This window comes from Mesoplodon mirus (assembly GCF_964341445.2).
Source record: "Mesoplodon mirus genome assembly, chromosome: 2".
Classification (NCBI taxonomy): domain Eukaryota; kingdom Metazoa; phylum Chordata; class Mammalia; order Artiodactyla; family Ziphiidae; genus Mesoplodon; species Mesoplodon mirus.
In genome coordinates this window covers 89,149,359-89,163,174 of record NC_138977.1, presented here as the reverse complement: position 1 = coordinate 89,163,174, position 13,816 = coordinate 89,149,359, and the positions used below count along the sequence as shown (strand labels likewise).

The following is a 13,816-nucleotide window of genomic DNA, read 5'->3' as shown; positions in this document are numbered from 1 at the left end:
CCAGCACTGAAAGCGTTGAGTACTATCCACCAGACCCCCAGGGAATTCCCAGAAACTGATTTAAAAGAAAAAAAAAATTTTTTTTGAAACATGTTTAAAAGATTGAGAGTAATTCCAAGAAAGAGTCAATAATATTTTTCCTACATTTCTAACACACTGGCATGCTACATTAAATGCCATAAAGAGTGACACATACATTTTGTCAGCTTTGTGAATGCTATTAAACAATAGAACATAAAAGCAGTTTAACTTAAAATGCCAAGTTAAAAAAAAAAAAGAAAGAGGGGAAATGAATACATTTACTAAGCCCTACCATGAGCCAGAAAAACATGCTGGGCTCTTTCAACATTATCATTTAATCCTTAAATAACACTTACAGGGTTCATCATGCTTGTAAGAAAACTGAGCTTATGGGAGTTAAATAATTCGCAGAGCCACATAGCAACTAAGTGACAGAGTGAGAATGAGGGCTCTTTGGTTCTCAACCTGTATCTTTCTACCACATCAGAATTTCCCTGAGGCTGGTGAGATGATTTTAGATGATATCAGACAAAACATTTTTTAAAAATAATTATTTCTTTTAGCTTGCATCAGAAAAAACCTTATTACATAAAATCCATTATTTCATGGATATTTTTTAGGATGAAGCTAAATAAAAATACGGAGATTTTTTTAAAAAGCTATTAAGAAAATAACAGAACAGGGTTATGTGCATATGGCAAAAACTCACAATGGCATGCACAATGTGATTTGGAAAACACCCCCCAAGCAAAGAACTGCCTTCCTAAAAACATACCAGTCAACATTTATCTGTTTTTTGATTAAAGAAAGCAAAGAGATGAATTTACAAGTAAAATTATAGACATACCTGACATAGTTTGATCAAGTTTGTGGATAAGAGACTTTTTAGCACATTCAACATCAGGACTTGGGTAATCCAAAACTTGCCTGCACCAAACTAAAGGACTAACTGATTTCTGCATTGGTGTAAGTTTTTTCTTTGGTGATGAATACAGCCTAGAAGAAAACAAAACACAAAAACAAAAAAGGGTAACGTTAATTATTAAGCACAAGGTTATAAAACAGGGATCCTTTGGAACAGATTTAAATTGGGGGATGGGGAGTAAAAATGATGCAGTATGTTTAAAATCACCCACATTTACTTTCTGCACAGGAAGAAAATGACACTACAATCATCAATATAAGCCCAAATCTCAACTATTAAATGAACCCAAATGAGGCCAACTGTCCAGTCCTAAAATGTGTCTTATTTTTCTCTTTTACTCTCATTTCAAAAACTATGAAGAAACATGTCTTTACAATATTTTATTCTGTTTTCAATAGTTAACTCCCTAATATAACCATATCATTAAGTCCTGTCTAGAAGGCAGATAAATAACTTGCTTTCCAACTCCCAGTTCCCTTCCTACCACAAACCACACAAACATTCACCATTAGTAATGCATTCCTTTTACTTAAGCAGTACCCACTCTGTAGCCCTTTTTCCAAATGATACGTCAGAGAACAGCAATACATTAAAAAATCCTTAATAACAATATGAATCAATTTATGAAATTACTTCAGTTTCAGTAAAGAAGAAAGGAAAAGTATTTTTTAAGCTCCTGCGGAAGGTATATAAAAACAAAAAGGGGGCTTCCCTGGTGGCGCAGTGGTTGAGAATCTGCCTGCCGATGCAGGGGACACGGGTTCGTGCCCCGGTCTGGGAGGATCCCGCATGCCGCGGAGCGGCTGGGCCCGTGAGCCATGGCCGCTGGGCCTGCGCGTCCGGAGCCTATGCCCCACAGCGGGAGAGGCCGCGACAGTGAGAGGCCCGCGTACCACAAAAAAAAAAAAAAAAAAAAAGGTGAGAAGATACTTCCTACTTCATTTGTTTTTCCTCAGATTAGTTCAGATTATATCAATCGATGTAAATTTATTTCAAATGTGACTTCTATATGAAAAATGTGAAGTTACTTGAATTCTAACCAGAGTGGTTTCCAAATTAAGACACTTAAGTGAAATCTATGATATAAACAAAATTACTACCCTTCCAGATGGATGGGATGTAAAACCAGCTCCTTTATTGCACCTGACTGACTCATGAAGGATGGGGAAAAGGGAGAAAAAGTGCCCCATTTGACATTGCCTCCTTCTGTCTTGTTGATGCTTCATAGAGGTGGAGGTGCAGCTCTCACACTGGGCCTCTGTGACTTAATTTTAGCAGAAATAGGGGAATAAAGCAATATTTTTCAAGTTTTCTTTTTCTTTCTTTTTTTTTTTTTTTTGCAGTACGCGGGCCTCTCACTGCTGTGGCGTCTCCCGTTGCGGAGCACAGGCTCCGGACGCGCAGGCTCAGCGGCCCAGCCACTCCGCGGCATGTGGGATCCTCCCAGACCAGGGAACGAACCCGTGTCCCCTGCATCGGCAGGCAGACTCTCAACCACTGCGCCACCAGGGAAGCCCCTCAAGTTTTCTTGACAAATAAAAACTTGACAATCTCAATTTGTAAGTTACATTAGACATCAATAAATTGGCTGTGTCCATCAGAACACAGTCCTTCTTGACTGAATTGTATATTATTTAAGAAATTCAAAAGCGTCAGAGTGGAAAAAAATGTTTTTAGTAGGCAAATTGATAAGGATAGGAAATAAAAAAAGATGGGAAAATACAAAATTACTCTTAAATTTTTAGCCGTTGTAACTGAAAGAATTATAGTGCCATTGACAAAAACAGGAATGCTACCATTCACATGGTATAGGCGAGATTATGATGTTTTAAACTGATTTTGAATTATTGATGTTTTATTCATTTAGTTTATAGTAGTTTCTGTATTTTTAAAGATGCTAAAAGTACCTTACAACTTTTTTAAAAACAGTCTTTTCAAGATGTAATTTACATACCATAAAATTTGCCTGTGTAGGGCCTCCCTGGTGGCGCAGTGGTTGAGAGTCCGCCTGCCGATGCAGGGGACACGGGTTCGTGCCCCGGTCTGGGAGGATCCCACATGCCGCGGAGCGGCTGGGCCCGTGAGCCACGGCCGCTGGGCCTGCGCGTCCGGAGCCTGTGCTCCGCAACGGGAGAGGCCACAACAGTGAGAGGCCCGCATACCGCAAAAAGAAAAAAAAAAAGAAAAAAAAAAAATTTGCCTGTGTAATTTCTGCACCATAAAATTCATTGTAAAATTTGATGAATTTAGTATTTAGTTACCCGAACCATCACCACCATGTAATTTTAGAACATTTTTATCACCCTAAAAAGAAACCCCCTTTCCGTTTCTACCTCCAGCCCTAGGCAATAACAAATCTGCTTTCTGCTCCATGTTCTTTTCTAGACATTTCATATAAACAGAATCATACAATGTGTGTTTTGTGTGTCTGGCTTCTTTCACATGAATTACCAAAGTCTGAAAGAAAGAGTGATACACACTACTATATATAACTAATGAGGACCTACTGTATAGCACAGACTATAGTAGAGACTCAATGTTTTGTAATGGCATTTATGGAAAAAGAATATAAAAAAGAGTGGACATACATGTATGTATAACTGATTCACTTTGCTGTACACCAGAAACACAATACTGTAAATCAACTATACTCCAATTAAAAACAAAAAAACAAAAAAGCCCAACATTTCCTCAAAGTTCTCAACACAAAGAAAACAATAATTTTCTTCTTCTCCCCCCGCCTTTTTGTATCTGTATGAGATGATGAATGTTAACTAAACTTATTGTGGTAATCATCTTGCAAAATACTAAGTCTTGTCATTATGTTGTACACCTTAAACTTATATAGTACTGTATCTCAATTACATCTCAATAAAACTAAAAAAAAAAGAAGGAATGAGCATTGCTACAAACACTACCAATATTAAAAGAATTGTAAGGAATATTTTGAACAACTTTATGCCAACAAAACAGATAGACTGGATAGACAAATTCCTAGAAGGATACAAGTTATCAAATGGGACTTAAGAAGAAATAGAGGGCTTCCCTGGTGGCGCAGTGGTTGAGAGTCCGCCTGCTGATGCAGGGGACATGGTTCGTGCCCCGGTCTGGGAGGATCCCACATGCCGCGGAGCGGCTGGGCCCGTGAGCCATGGCCGCTGAGCCTGCGCATCCGGAGCCTGTGCTCTGCAACGGGAGAGGCCACAACAGTGAGAGGCCCACATACCGCAAAAAAAAAAAAAAAGAAAAAAAAAAGAAATAGAGACTCTGAAGAGATTTATAAAAAGAAATTGAATTAGTAATGAGAAATCTTCCTGCAAAGAAAAGCCCAGGCCCAGATGCCTTCACTTATTAATTTTATCAATACTAAGGAAAAGTAATGCCAATCCTATACAAACTCTTTCAGAAAATAGATCTAATGGTAAAAGACTGAATGCTTCTCCTAAGACTGGGAACAAAGTTAAGGATGCACACTATCAACATCTCTATTCAATGTGGTACTACAGTGTCTAGCCAGTGCAGAAAGGCAAGAACAAGAAATTAAGGCATCCATGTGGGAAAGAAAAAAGTAAAATTGTCTTTATTCACAGACACTATGATCCTGTACATAGAAAATCCTTTGTAGGAATCTACTGAAAGCAAACGAAATCAACTAGACTTAATGTGTTTAGCAAAGTCACAGGATATGAGATCAACAGGCCAAAAACAAAATCAATTTATTTCTATATATCAATGAACAACTCAAATATGAAATAAATATAACAATATAACAATTCCATTCACAACAGCATCAAAAAGAATACTTAGGAATAAATTTAACAAATGAAGTGCAAGAGTTGTACACCGAAAACAATAAAACATTGCTGAGAGAAATGAAAGACTTAAATAAATGAAGAGATGTACCATGTTCCTAGATCTGAAGACTCAATGTTGTCAAGATGTCAGTTCTTCCAAACTGATCAACAGAATACAATCCCTACAAAAATGTCAGCAGGCATTTTTATAGAAATGGACAACCTAATTCTAAAAGTTACATGAAAATGTAAAGATAAAGAATGGCCAGAAGAATTCTGAAAATGAAAAATCTTTAAAAAATTTTAAAATCTCTGGTCTTGCTCCCTTCCAATCCATTCTATATATCACAGCCAAATTGTTTTCTAAAATATGAATCTATTAATATTCCTCTGCTAAAAATTCTATGCGTTTCCTTTTGCCCTTATGATAGTTTTTTCCAAAACACAGCCCCCATGGCCCTTGAAACACAGCAATGATCTAACTGTTGCAGTACCTTTTTTTTTTTTTTAGCTACATTTCTCACCCTTCTCCACCACTCAAATCTAAATAATAGCCATATGGTACTAATTTCTACTCCTGAAAAGCCCAACACTTTTGCTTCTAGGTCATTTTGTGCATGCTGTTCCCCTTGCCTTAAACAAACTCAATTCCACTTCTTGGTTACCTCACCCTCCCTTGCCCAACTTGGGCCAGCCCATTCGTACTTTCTACGAAGTCTCAACTTAAATGTCCCTTCTTCAAGGAAACCTTCCTTAAGTACCTGTCATAAGACTATATTAGGGGCTTCCCAGGTGGCGCAGTGGTTAAGAATCCACCTGCCAATGCAGGGGACACGGGTTTGAGCCCTGGTCCGGGAAGATCCCACATGCCACGGAGCAACTAAGCCCGTGCACCACAACTACTGAGCCCTCGTGCCACAACTACTGAAGCCGGAGAGCCTAGAGCCCATGCTCTGCAACAAGAAGCCACTGCAATAAGAAGCATGCGCACCAACACAAAGAGTAGTCCCCGCTTGCTGCAACTAGAGAAAGCCTGCGCTCAGCAACAAAGAACCAATACAGCCAAAAATAAATAAATAAATAAAAATTTTAAAATGTGTTGGGGCAATAAAAATGCTACAATATGGATAAACCACAAAAACATTAAACTAAGTAAAAGAAGTCAGCCACAAAAGACCACATACTGCATGATACCATTCATATGGAATGTCTAGAATAGGCAAATCTATGAGACAAAGTAGATTGGCGGTTGCCCAGGGATGGGAGAGCGGATGGGGAGAGAGAAATGGGAAATGACTGCTAATGGGTACAAAGATCCTTTCTGGATACTGAAAATATTCTAAACCAAGATTATGGTCATGGTTGTACTATTCTGTAAATATACTAGAAATCACTCAATACTAAAAACAGGTGAATTTTATGTATGTAAATTCTACCTCAATAAAGCTGTTAAAAACATTAGAAATAATTGGTCTCTCAAGATGTTGCTTTTTCCCTTAGGACAATTATTACAAAGGAATTAAACACCATTAAATATAATTTATGTCTATTGTTAATAGTGAGAGAACTAGTAAAGATGTAATTAAGAATATGAATATTATGAAACTGATCATAACAAATCATATTTTGTCTGATATGTCACACATACCTGTATAATATGACTGGTGATAAAAACAACTAAGAATATAACTATTTTGTAAAAGTAACAACTTTAGGGACTTCCCTGGTGGCGCAGTGGTTAAGAATCTGCCTGCCAATGCAGGGGACACAGGTTTGATCCCTGGTCCAGGAGGATTCCACATGTTGTGGAGCAACTAAGCTCGTGCGCCGCGACTACTGAGCCTGCGCTCTACAGCCTGCGAGCCACAGCTACTGAACCTGTGTGCCGCAGCAACTGAGGCTCACGTGCCTAGAGCCCGTGCTCAGCAACGAGAAGCCACCGCAATGAGAAATGAGAAGCCCGCGCACCGCAATGAAGAGTAGCCCCCGCTCACCACAACTAGAGAAAGCCCACGCGCAGCACTGAGGACCCAACCCAGACAAAAATTAAAACAAAACAAAACAAAAAAACCTTTAGTAATATAGAAATGTATAAATGTAAAGGAGTGATAATAACCTCCCTCCCCCTACCAATTCTATCCTCCCAAGTTATTTACAGTTTGCAGTATGTCTCTCGTGACTTTTTTATGCATACACATAGCAGACATATTAAAAGATAGAGATAGGATGGGAAACTGGAGACACTTTACTGAATTTATAGTAACTACAGTAATCACTTTTCATGTTGCAGTCAGCTGAAAGTAGGCTAATAAAGCTAAGAACAACAAAGATTTAACTTTATTTAAAGTAAAAATAAAAATTATATCAAAACTGTTATTGAAATAAATTTCTGTAGATTGGTATGGAAACTTTTTACAGGCTAAGGAAAATCATCAGATTTTAATACCTCAAAATCATACTTCTCTATTTACTGAGCAAGGTGTATTCAAGGCAAAAGAACAGAGCCTCTGTCTTCACAAGTTCAATGTATATTCCCTGAAACAGTAATGACATTTACAGACTTATATATTTGCATCTGAATGAACCCTGAACAAAACACCAATGTTCATTCTGTCTCCAAGCTAAACTCTAAGCACTTGAAGGCTTAGTATCAAGCCACAATCAGTCATTTAAACAAACATTTATGTGGCAGCTACCACTGGCCAGGCATGGTGCTTGACAGGAATTCAAAACTGAATTAAGGGGCTTCCCTGGTGGCACAGTGGTTGAAAGTCTGCCTGCCGATGCAGGGTACATGGGTTGGTGTCCCGGTCCGGGAGGATCCCACATGACGCGGAGCGGCTGGGCCCGTGAGCCATGGCCGCTGAGCCTGCGCGTCTGGAGCCTGTGCTCCGCACGGGAGAGGCCACAACAGTGAGAGCCCCACATACCGCAAAAAAAAAAAAAAAAAATGAATTAAGACAAAATTAAATGATTATACTTCTCATCGTGCTGGTTGTTAGCTCTCTCAGTCATAGGGGGTACTACCATAGAAACCTACAGTGCCTGCTCAACAAGTTCCAAACCTCTAGATTCAGGTTTCTAGGACATATCTGTTTTTTTGGATTTTATTTTTTAATCCTCTCCAGATCAGCCCCAGCTAAAAATAACCAATGGCAAACAAGAGTTTCACTATGAGAAGTCAACGCAAGACCCATTATTTCCCTCCAAGGGGGGAAATTAGCAGGCTCACTCAAAATATAGTCACATCCTAAAATTACTAAAGTACTCTCTCTATATCTACTAGTTATTAATAAAGACATAAAATATAATCTCTATAATTATAAAATGCAGTACGAAGTAGGCACTAAACGCATATACTTAAAAACCTCCTCACTAACTTGAGAGCATCTATTAAATTCCATTCCTCAAATTTATCAGACTTATAGGTCATTTTTGGACTTAGCCTGGCCCACACCTGCTTCTTTTTTTGTGTATATATAAATTTATTTATTTTATTTATTTTATTTTTGGCTGTGTTGGGTCTTTGTTGCTGCGAGTGGGCTTTCTCTAGTTGCAGAAAGCGGGCTTCTCACTGCGGTGGCTTCTCTTTTTGCAGAGCATGGGCTCTAGGCGTGTGGGCTTCAGTAGTTGTGGCTCGCAGGCTCTAGAGCACAGGCTCAGTAGTTGTGGCGCATAGGCTTAGTTGCTCCACAGCATGTGGGATCTTCCCAGACTAGGGCTTGAACCTGTGTCCCCTGCATCGGCAGGCAGATTCTTAACCACTGTGCCACCAAGGAAGCCCCACCCCTGCTTCTTATTCACGCTTTTCAAACAAAACAACCCTTAACAAGGACACATGGTTGGGTACTTTCTAATTCTCTCACAGGCAGATGAGCAGAAGTTCATGAATGGAGTAGTGGAGGGCTGTGTGTGGGAGAGATTTCCTTCTAGTAACTGTAGAAGTGGGACATGGTTTGATGCATCCTCATGAATTCTAAACCTCTAAGTTTTAACTAAACACTATTTCTCTCTTACCAAATATTTTCATAAACTTCATGGTACTGCATTATCTTGCTTCTATTATTTCCCACATTTCAAGGAGATATAATCACTTTTTCTTTTCCTCCCTATAGTTCCTTAATACCCTCAAGAAATCTCAATTTTACTCCAGAATTTGAACCTTTTCCAAGATCAAAGCAAATTGTATGTTTTGCATTTATTGAGCCTTCCTCTTAAATAAGCTAATTTGTTCCTAAAGGTATCCATTTCCTCCATAATTTAGATTCCCAAATAAAAGAGCACAGAGGATGTGATTTTCCGTAAATAGAACAGGCAAAATAAGAACTTATATTACTGAAAGCCTTAAAACCTAAATGCTTCTACAAGTTCATTTTTGCTACTAAACTATCACACAACAGGAGTCAACATGCAGTGTGCTCTGGCTAGTACAAGTCATTACTATAAGGAACAGAACATTATTGTAACTCAATTCATTTACATTGAGGCACTACTTAATGCTATTTACTACCCAAATTATTTTATTTTAAATCATGTCGAAATTAAACTGATTTACAGATATAGATATGTTCCCGGCAAGGAGGCAGGGATCTCGGTAAATAAAAGAGAAGGGAATGAGCCTTTTCAGGCTACCAGGGCATCAGCACCACCAGGGACGCTGGAAAGTTTGGCATAGGGATTTGCATGCAGAGTAGTCCCAAAAATGAGACTGAAGAGAGCAGCAACATCAGTAACCCTGAAGATTCACAAAATGTGAGCTTTGAAATTCCTTATCTGATATTCCTGGAAAGTAAGGAAGTTTGGGTTTTTTCCCCCTCAACAAAAACAGACTACAAATCACAGCAATATCTTTTTTGATCCACCTCCTAGAGTAATGAAAATAAAAACAAAAACAAATGGGACCTAATTAAACTTCAAAGTTTCTGCACAGCAAAGGAAACCATAAACAAAAAGACAACCCACAGAATGGGAGAAATACTTGCAAATGAAGTGACCAACATGGGATTAATCTCCAAAATATACAAACAGCTCATGCAGCACAATATCAAAAAAACAAAAAACCCAATCCAAAAATGGGTGGAAGATCTAAATAGGCATTTCTCCAAAGAAGACATACAGATGGCCAAAAAGCACATGAAAAGATGCTCAACGTCACTAATTACTGGAGAAAAGCACATCAAAACTACAATGAGGTATCACCTCACACCGGTCAGAATGGCCATCATCAAAAAATCTATAAACAAAAAATGCTGGAGAGGGTGTGGAGAAAAGGGAACCCTCCTATACTGTTGACAGGAATGTAAATTGGTACAACCATTATGGAGAACAGTATGGAGGTTCCTTAAAAAACTAAATATAGAACTACCATACAGGGGACTTCCCTGGTGGCACAGTGGTTAAGACTCCACACTCCCAATGCAGGGGGCCCGGGTTCGATCCCTGGTCAGGGAACTAGATCCCACATGCGTGCGGCAACTAAGAGTTCACATGCCACAACTAAGGAGCCCACCTGCCGCAACCCAGCACAACCAAATAAATAAATAAATACTTAAAAAAAAAAAAAAAAACTACCATACCATACAGCAATCCCACTCCTGGGCATATATCTGGAGAAAACCGTAATTCAAGAAGACACACGCACCCCAGTGTTCACTGCAGCACTATTTACCATGGCCAAGACATGGAAGCAACCTCAATCAATGTCCATCGACAGAGGAGTGGGCAAAGAAGATGTGGTAGATATATACAATGGAATGTTAGTCAGCCATAAAAAAAGAATGAAACAGTGCCATTTGCAGCAACATGGATGGATCTCTAGATTGTCATACTGGGTGAAGTCAGACAAAGACAGATATCATATGATATAGCTTATATATGGAATCTAAAAATAAATGGTACAAATGAACTTATTTACAAAACAGAAATGGAGTCACAGATGTAGAAAACAAACTTATGGTTACCAGGGGGGAAAGGGGGAGGAGGGATAAAGGGAGACTGGGATTGATGTATACACACTACTATATATAAAATAGATAACTAGTAAGGACCTACTATATAACACAAAGAACTCTATAATGACCTATATGGGAAAAGAATCTAAAAAGGAGTAAGTATATGTCTATGTATAACTGATTCACTTTGCTGTACACCTGAAACTAACACAACATTGTAAATCAACTACACTCCAATAAAAATTTTTAAAAAAAGACTATATACTTTAGGTAAATCTGATAAACTTGTTAATATTTGCACTTGTGGAATCTCATTTTTAAAATGCAAAGTTAAAAACAAGAATAACGGATAAGATCGTACACATCAGCTGACTTGCGCTCCAGTTCTATCAAAAACACATGTCTAAACTTACTGGAACCAAAATTTGTTCGTCTGTGAAATATAATCTTACTGATTCTAAGTAATAAGGAAAACATCAATGGCTTTTTAATGTATCATGTTGTATTATGATCCCTACCCTATGTGACTACAGAGTAATGAAACTGACTTAAATCAGTAAGATTTATCAGGATTTTGTTTTAATTATAAAAGCAATTTGTGTTCATAACAGAAAATTGAGAAATTACAAAAAGTACAGAGAAGTATAAAACAAGGTGTAACTGTTATCCTACAAAAGAGAGAATTTTAAAACTGATTTTAAACATCAGATACTGTATCTGGACAGAATTTTCTTTAATTCATTCATGGGAAAGTACAGTTTCAATATTACCATTATGCAGACTATGTATGAAATTCCTCATTTGTAACTGGCATAGGGGTCATGCAAGTCATGCAAGAAATTTGGTCTCAATATTTTACCTCGTTCACCTCGTTTCAACTAACATCATTGACAATCAGATTCATTCAACTTAATATACCTGAACTCTTACTACACACAAGATTCTGAGAGCCTGTTCCGACACGCAAAGATGAATATGATACTGTTCCCTCTGCTTAAAATGCTCACAATCTAGACAAGACAAAGTACGAGGTTGTGGTGTTACATATACTCTTAAAAGATACATAAACAGTGATAGGTAACACTGAAGAGCAAGTAAACCAAGTGGGAAATTTAGAACTTCAGAAAGGAAAGAAAAAAGGTACTCTATACAGAACGAAAATTAAAAGGTAACAGGCATGAATGTTTATGAAGTTTTCTGACAACAGCAAGTAAATCCAGGAAAAAGGTGAATTGGAGTTGGACTGCCGAGGACTTCAAATATCTTGCTAACCCATTTTTATTCACGAGGCATAATAATGACTTTAACAGTTTTCAAAATTCAAACCTACCCTCAAGAGGAAAAGAATCTGCTATTACTATGGATATTCGGAGAAATGTGCCATAGATTTAGGAAAAGAAAAATCCATGATGCTTACATTGCTAAAGATCTCTCCCACATTTAAGCTTAGCAATTTGTCTTGAGGGTATCTTACGTTCCAAAATAGATGACAATATTTTAATCACAGAAACACAGATTAAAAGAACACTTAGAAATAACCAAATTCAACTTTTACCTCTTTGAAACATCCCTTGTCACAGGACCATTAAGCAGTCTTTACTGCTAAAGTTTACTCACGCTTTTTAAAGGCAGTCTATACTATCTAGGAACAGCTCTACTAGAAAATTCTCCCTTATATTAAATAAATATTTGCTTACCTCTAATGTATACCTATTGTTCTAGTAATGATCTCCAGAGTTATACAGAATAAGTCTAAAAAATCTATCTACAGGTTAAATAAATCAAGATCAAATGTTTTATCAGGCATGGTTTTCAGGATTGGTATGAATCTCGACGCACTATGTTAGCTATGTGACTTCGAGTTTAGTTTCCTTACCTGTAAGATGTGGATAACATGACACCTGCTACAACACAGATGAATTTTGAAGAGACAATGATAAATGAAATAAGCCAGACACTAAAAGATAAATACTATATGATTCCACTTATATGAGGTACCTAGAATAGTCAAATTCATAGACACAGAATGTAGAATGGTCGTTGCCAGGGGCTGGGGGCAGGGAGAATAGGGGAATGGGGAATTACTATTTATACAGAGTTTCAGTTTGTAAAGTTCTAGAGATGGACGGTGGTGATGACTGCATAACAATGTGAATGTATTTATATGCCACTGAACTGTACACTTAAAAATGATTAAAATGGTAATTTTTGTCTTGTATATTTTACCCCAATTGAAAAAAATGGGGATAACAATAACTACAACTCAAAATTGTGCAGATTAAATTATTTAACGTGCATAAAATGCCTTATACAATACTTGGTATATAGAACATGCTTAAACAATAATGATTGTAATATATTTTACCAATCATGTGGCCCTTCTTGGCCAAATTCAATTTTTTAAGAAAGCAAGAAATGCATTATCATGTCTCTAAGTGTTCCCAGCATTGCAATGCTCACACATAGGGGGTCTAAGTACTTTTTCCATTAAAGAAAAAAAAAATGTAAACCCATGTTAGAAACACTGGAAAACCACTGCTAAGAAGGGAATAAAATGATCATCTAGATGTATAACTTCTGATTCATTTAACACACACACACACACACACACACACGAACCACGTTACTTTAAAGTAACATCTCCCTGGTACAGAAGAGTCTAGAAAACAAAACTTCAAGATGTTAATCAGTGAATGACTGCCAAATTATAAGTGGTGCCAATTATACAAATTAAATTGCTTTATAAACTTAGGCTTATCATATTAAATCACAGGCAAATTCTACCAATGGTCCCCTACAAAAAGCATACATAAAACAAAAAGGTCAAGTAATAAAAGCCCATTCTCAGAAGTGAAGGGCTATGAGAGAAAAAAATACAGTAAGAAAAAGCCACAGACCTATCTACCTCTGAGTTAGGGAAGTTTATCCATAAAATTTATTGATGAGAAGTCAGCATGAGTTTAAAGTGTTTTCATACACTTAAAAGAAAACTGATTTAAGGTAAAATGGATTTAACGGGATACGAGGAACTTATTAGATTTCCAATCTCAAAAACCTTTAAGAAAAGAAGAAATAATCATCTGTCCTGACCAGCTTGAAAATTAAATCAGCTTAAAAACAAAGAG

The 13,816-nt window shown here is 37.5% G+C and overlaps 1 protein-coding gene across 3 annotated transcripts in view; it reads right to left on the bottom strand.

Annotated features, from left to right (window-relative positions):
- SLAIN2 (SLAIN motif family member 2) overlaps positions 1–13,816 on the bottom strand; it is an 81,711-nt gene that overhangs the window by 52,716 nt on the left and 15,179 nt on the right. For all 3 annotated transcript variants that reach the window (XM_082603129.1, XM_082603130.1, XM_082603131.1), the window contains exon 2: positions 869–1,017. In XM_082603129.1, coding sequence (XP_082459255.1) covers positions 869–1,017 — 149 coding nt within the window. The remainder of the gene's footprint in view (positions 1–868; positions 1,018–13,816) is intronic.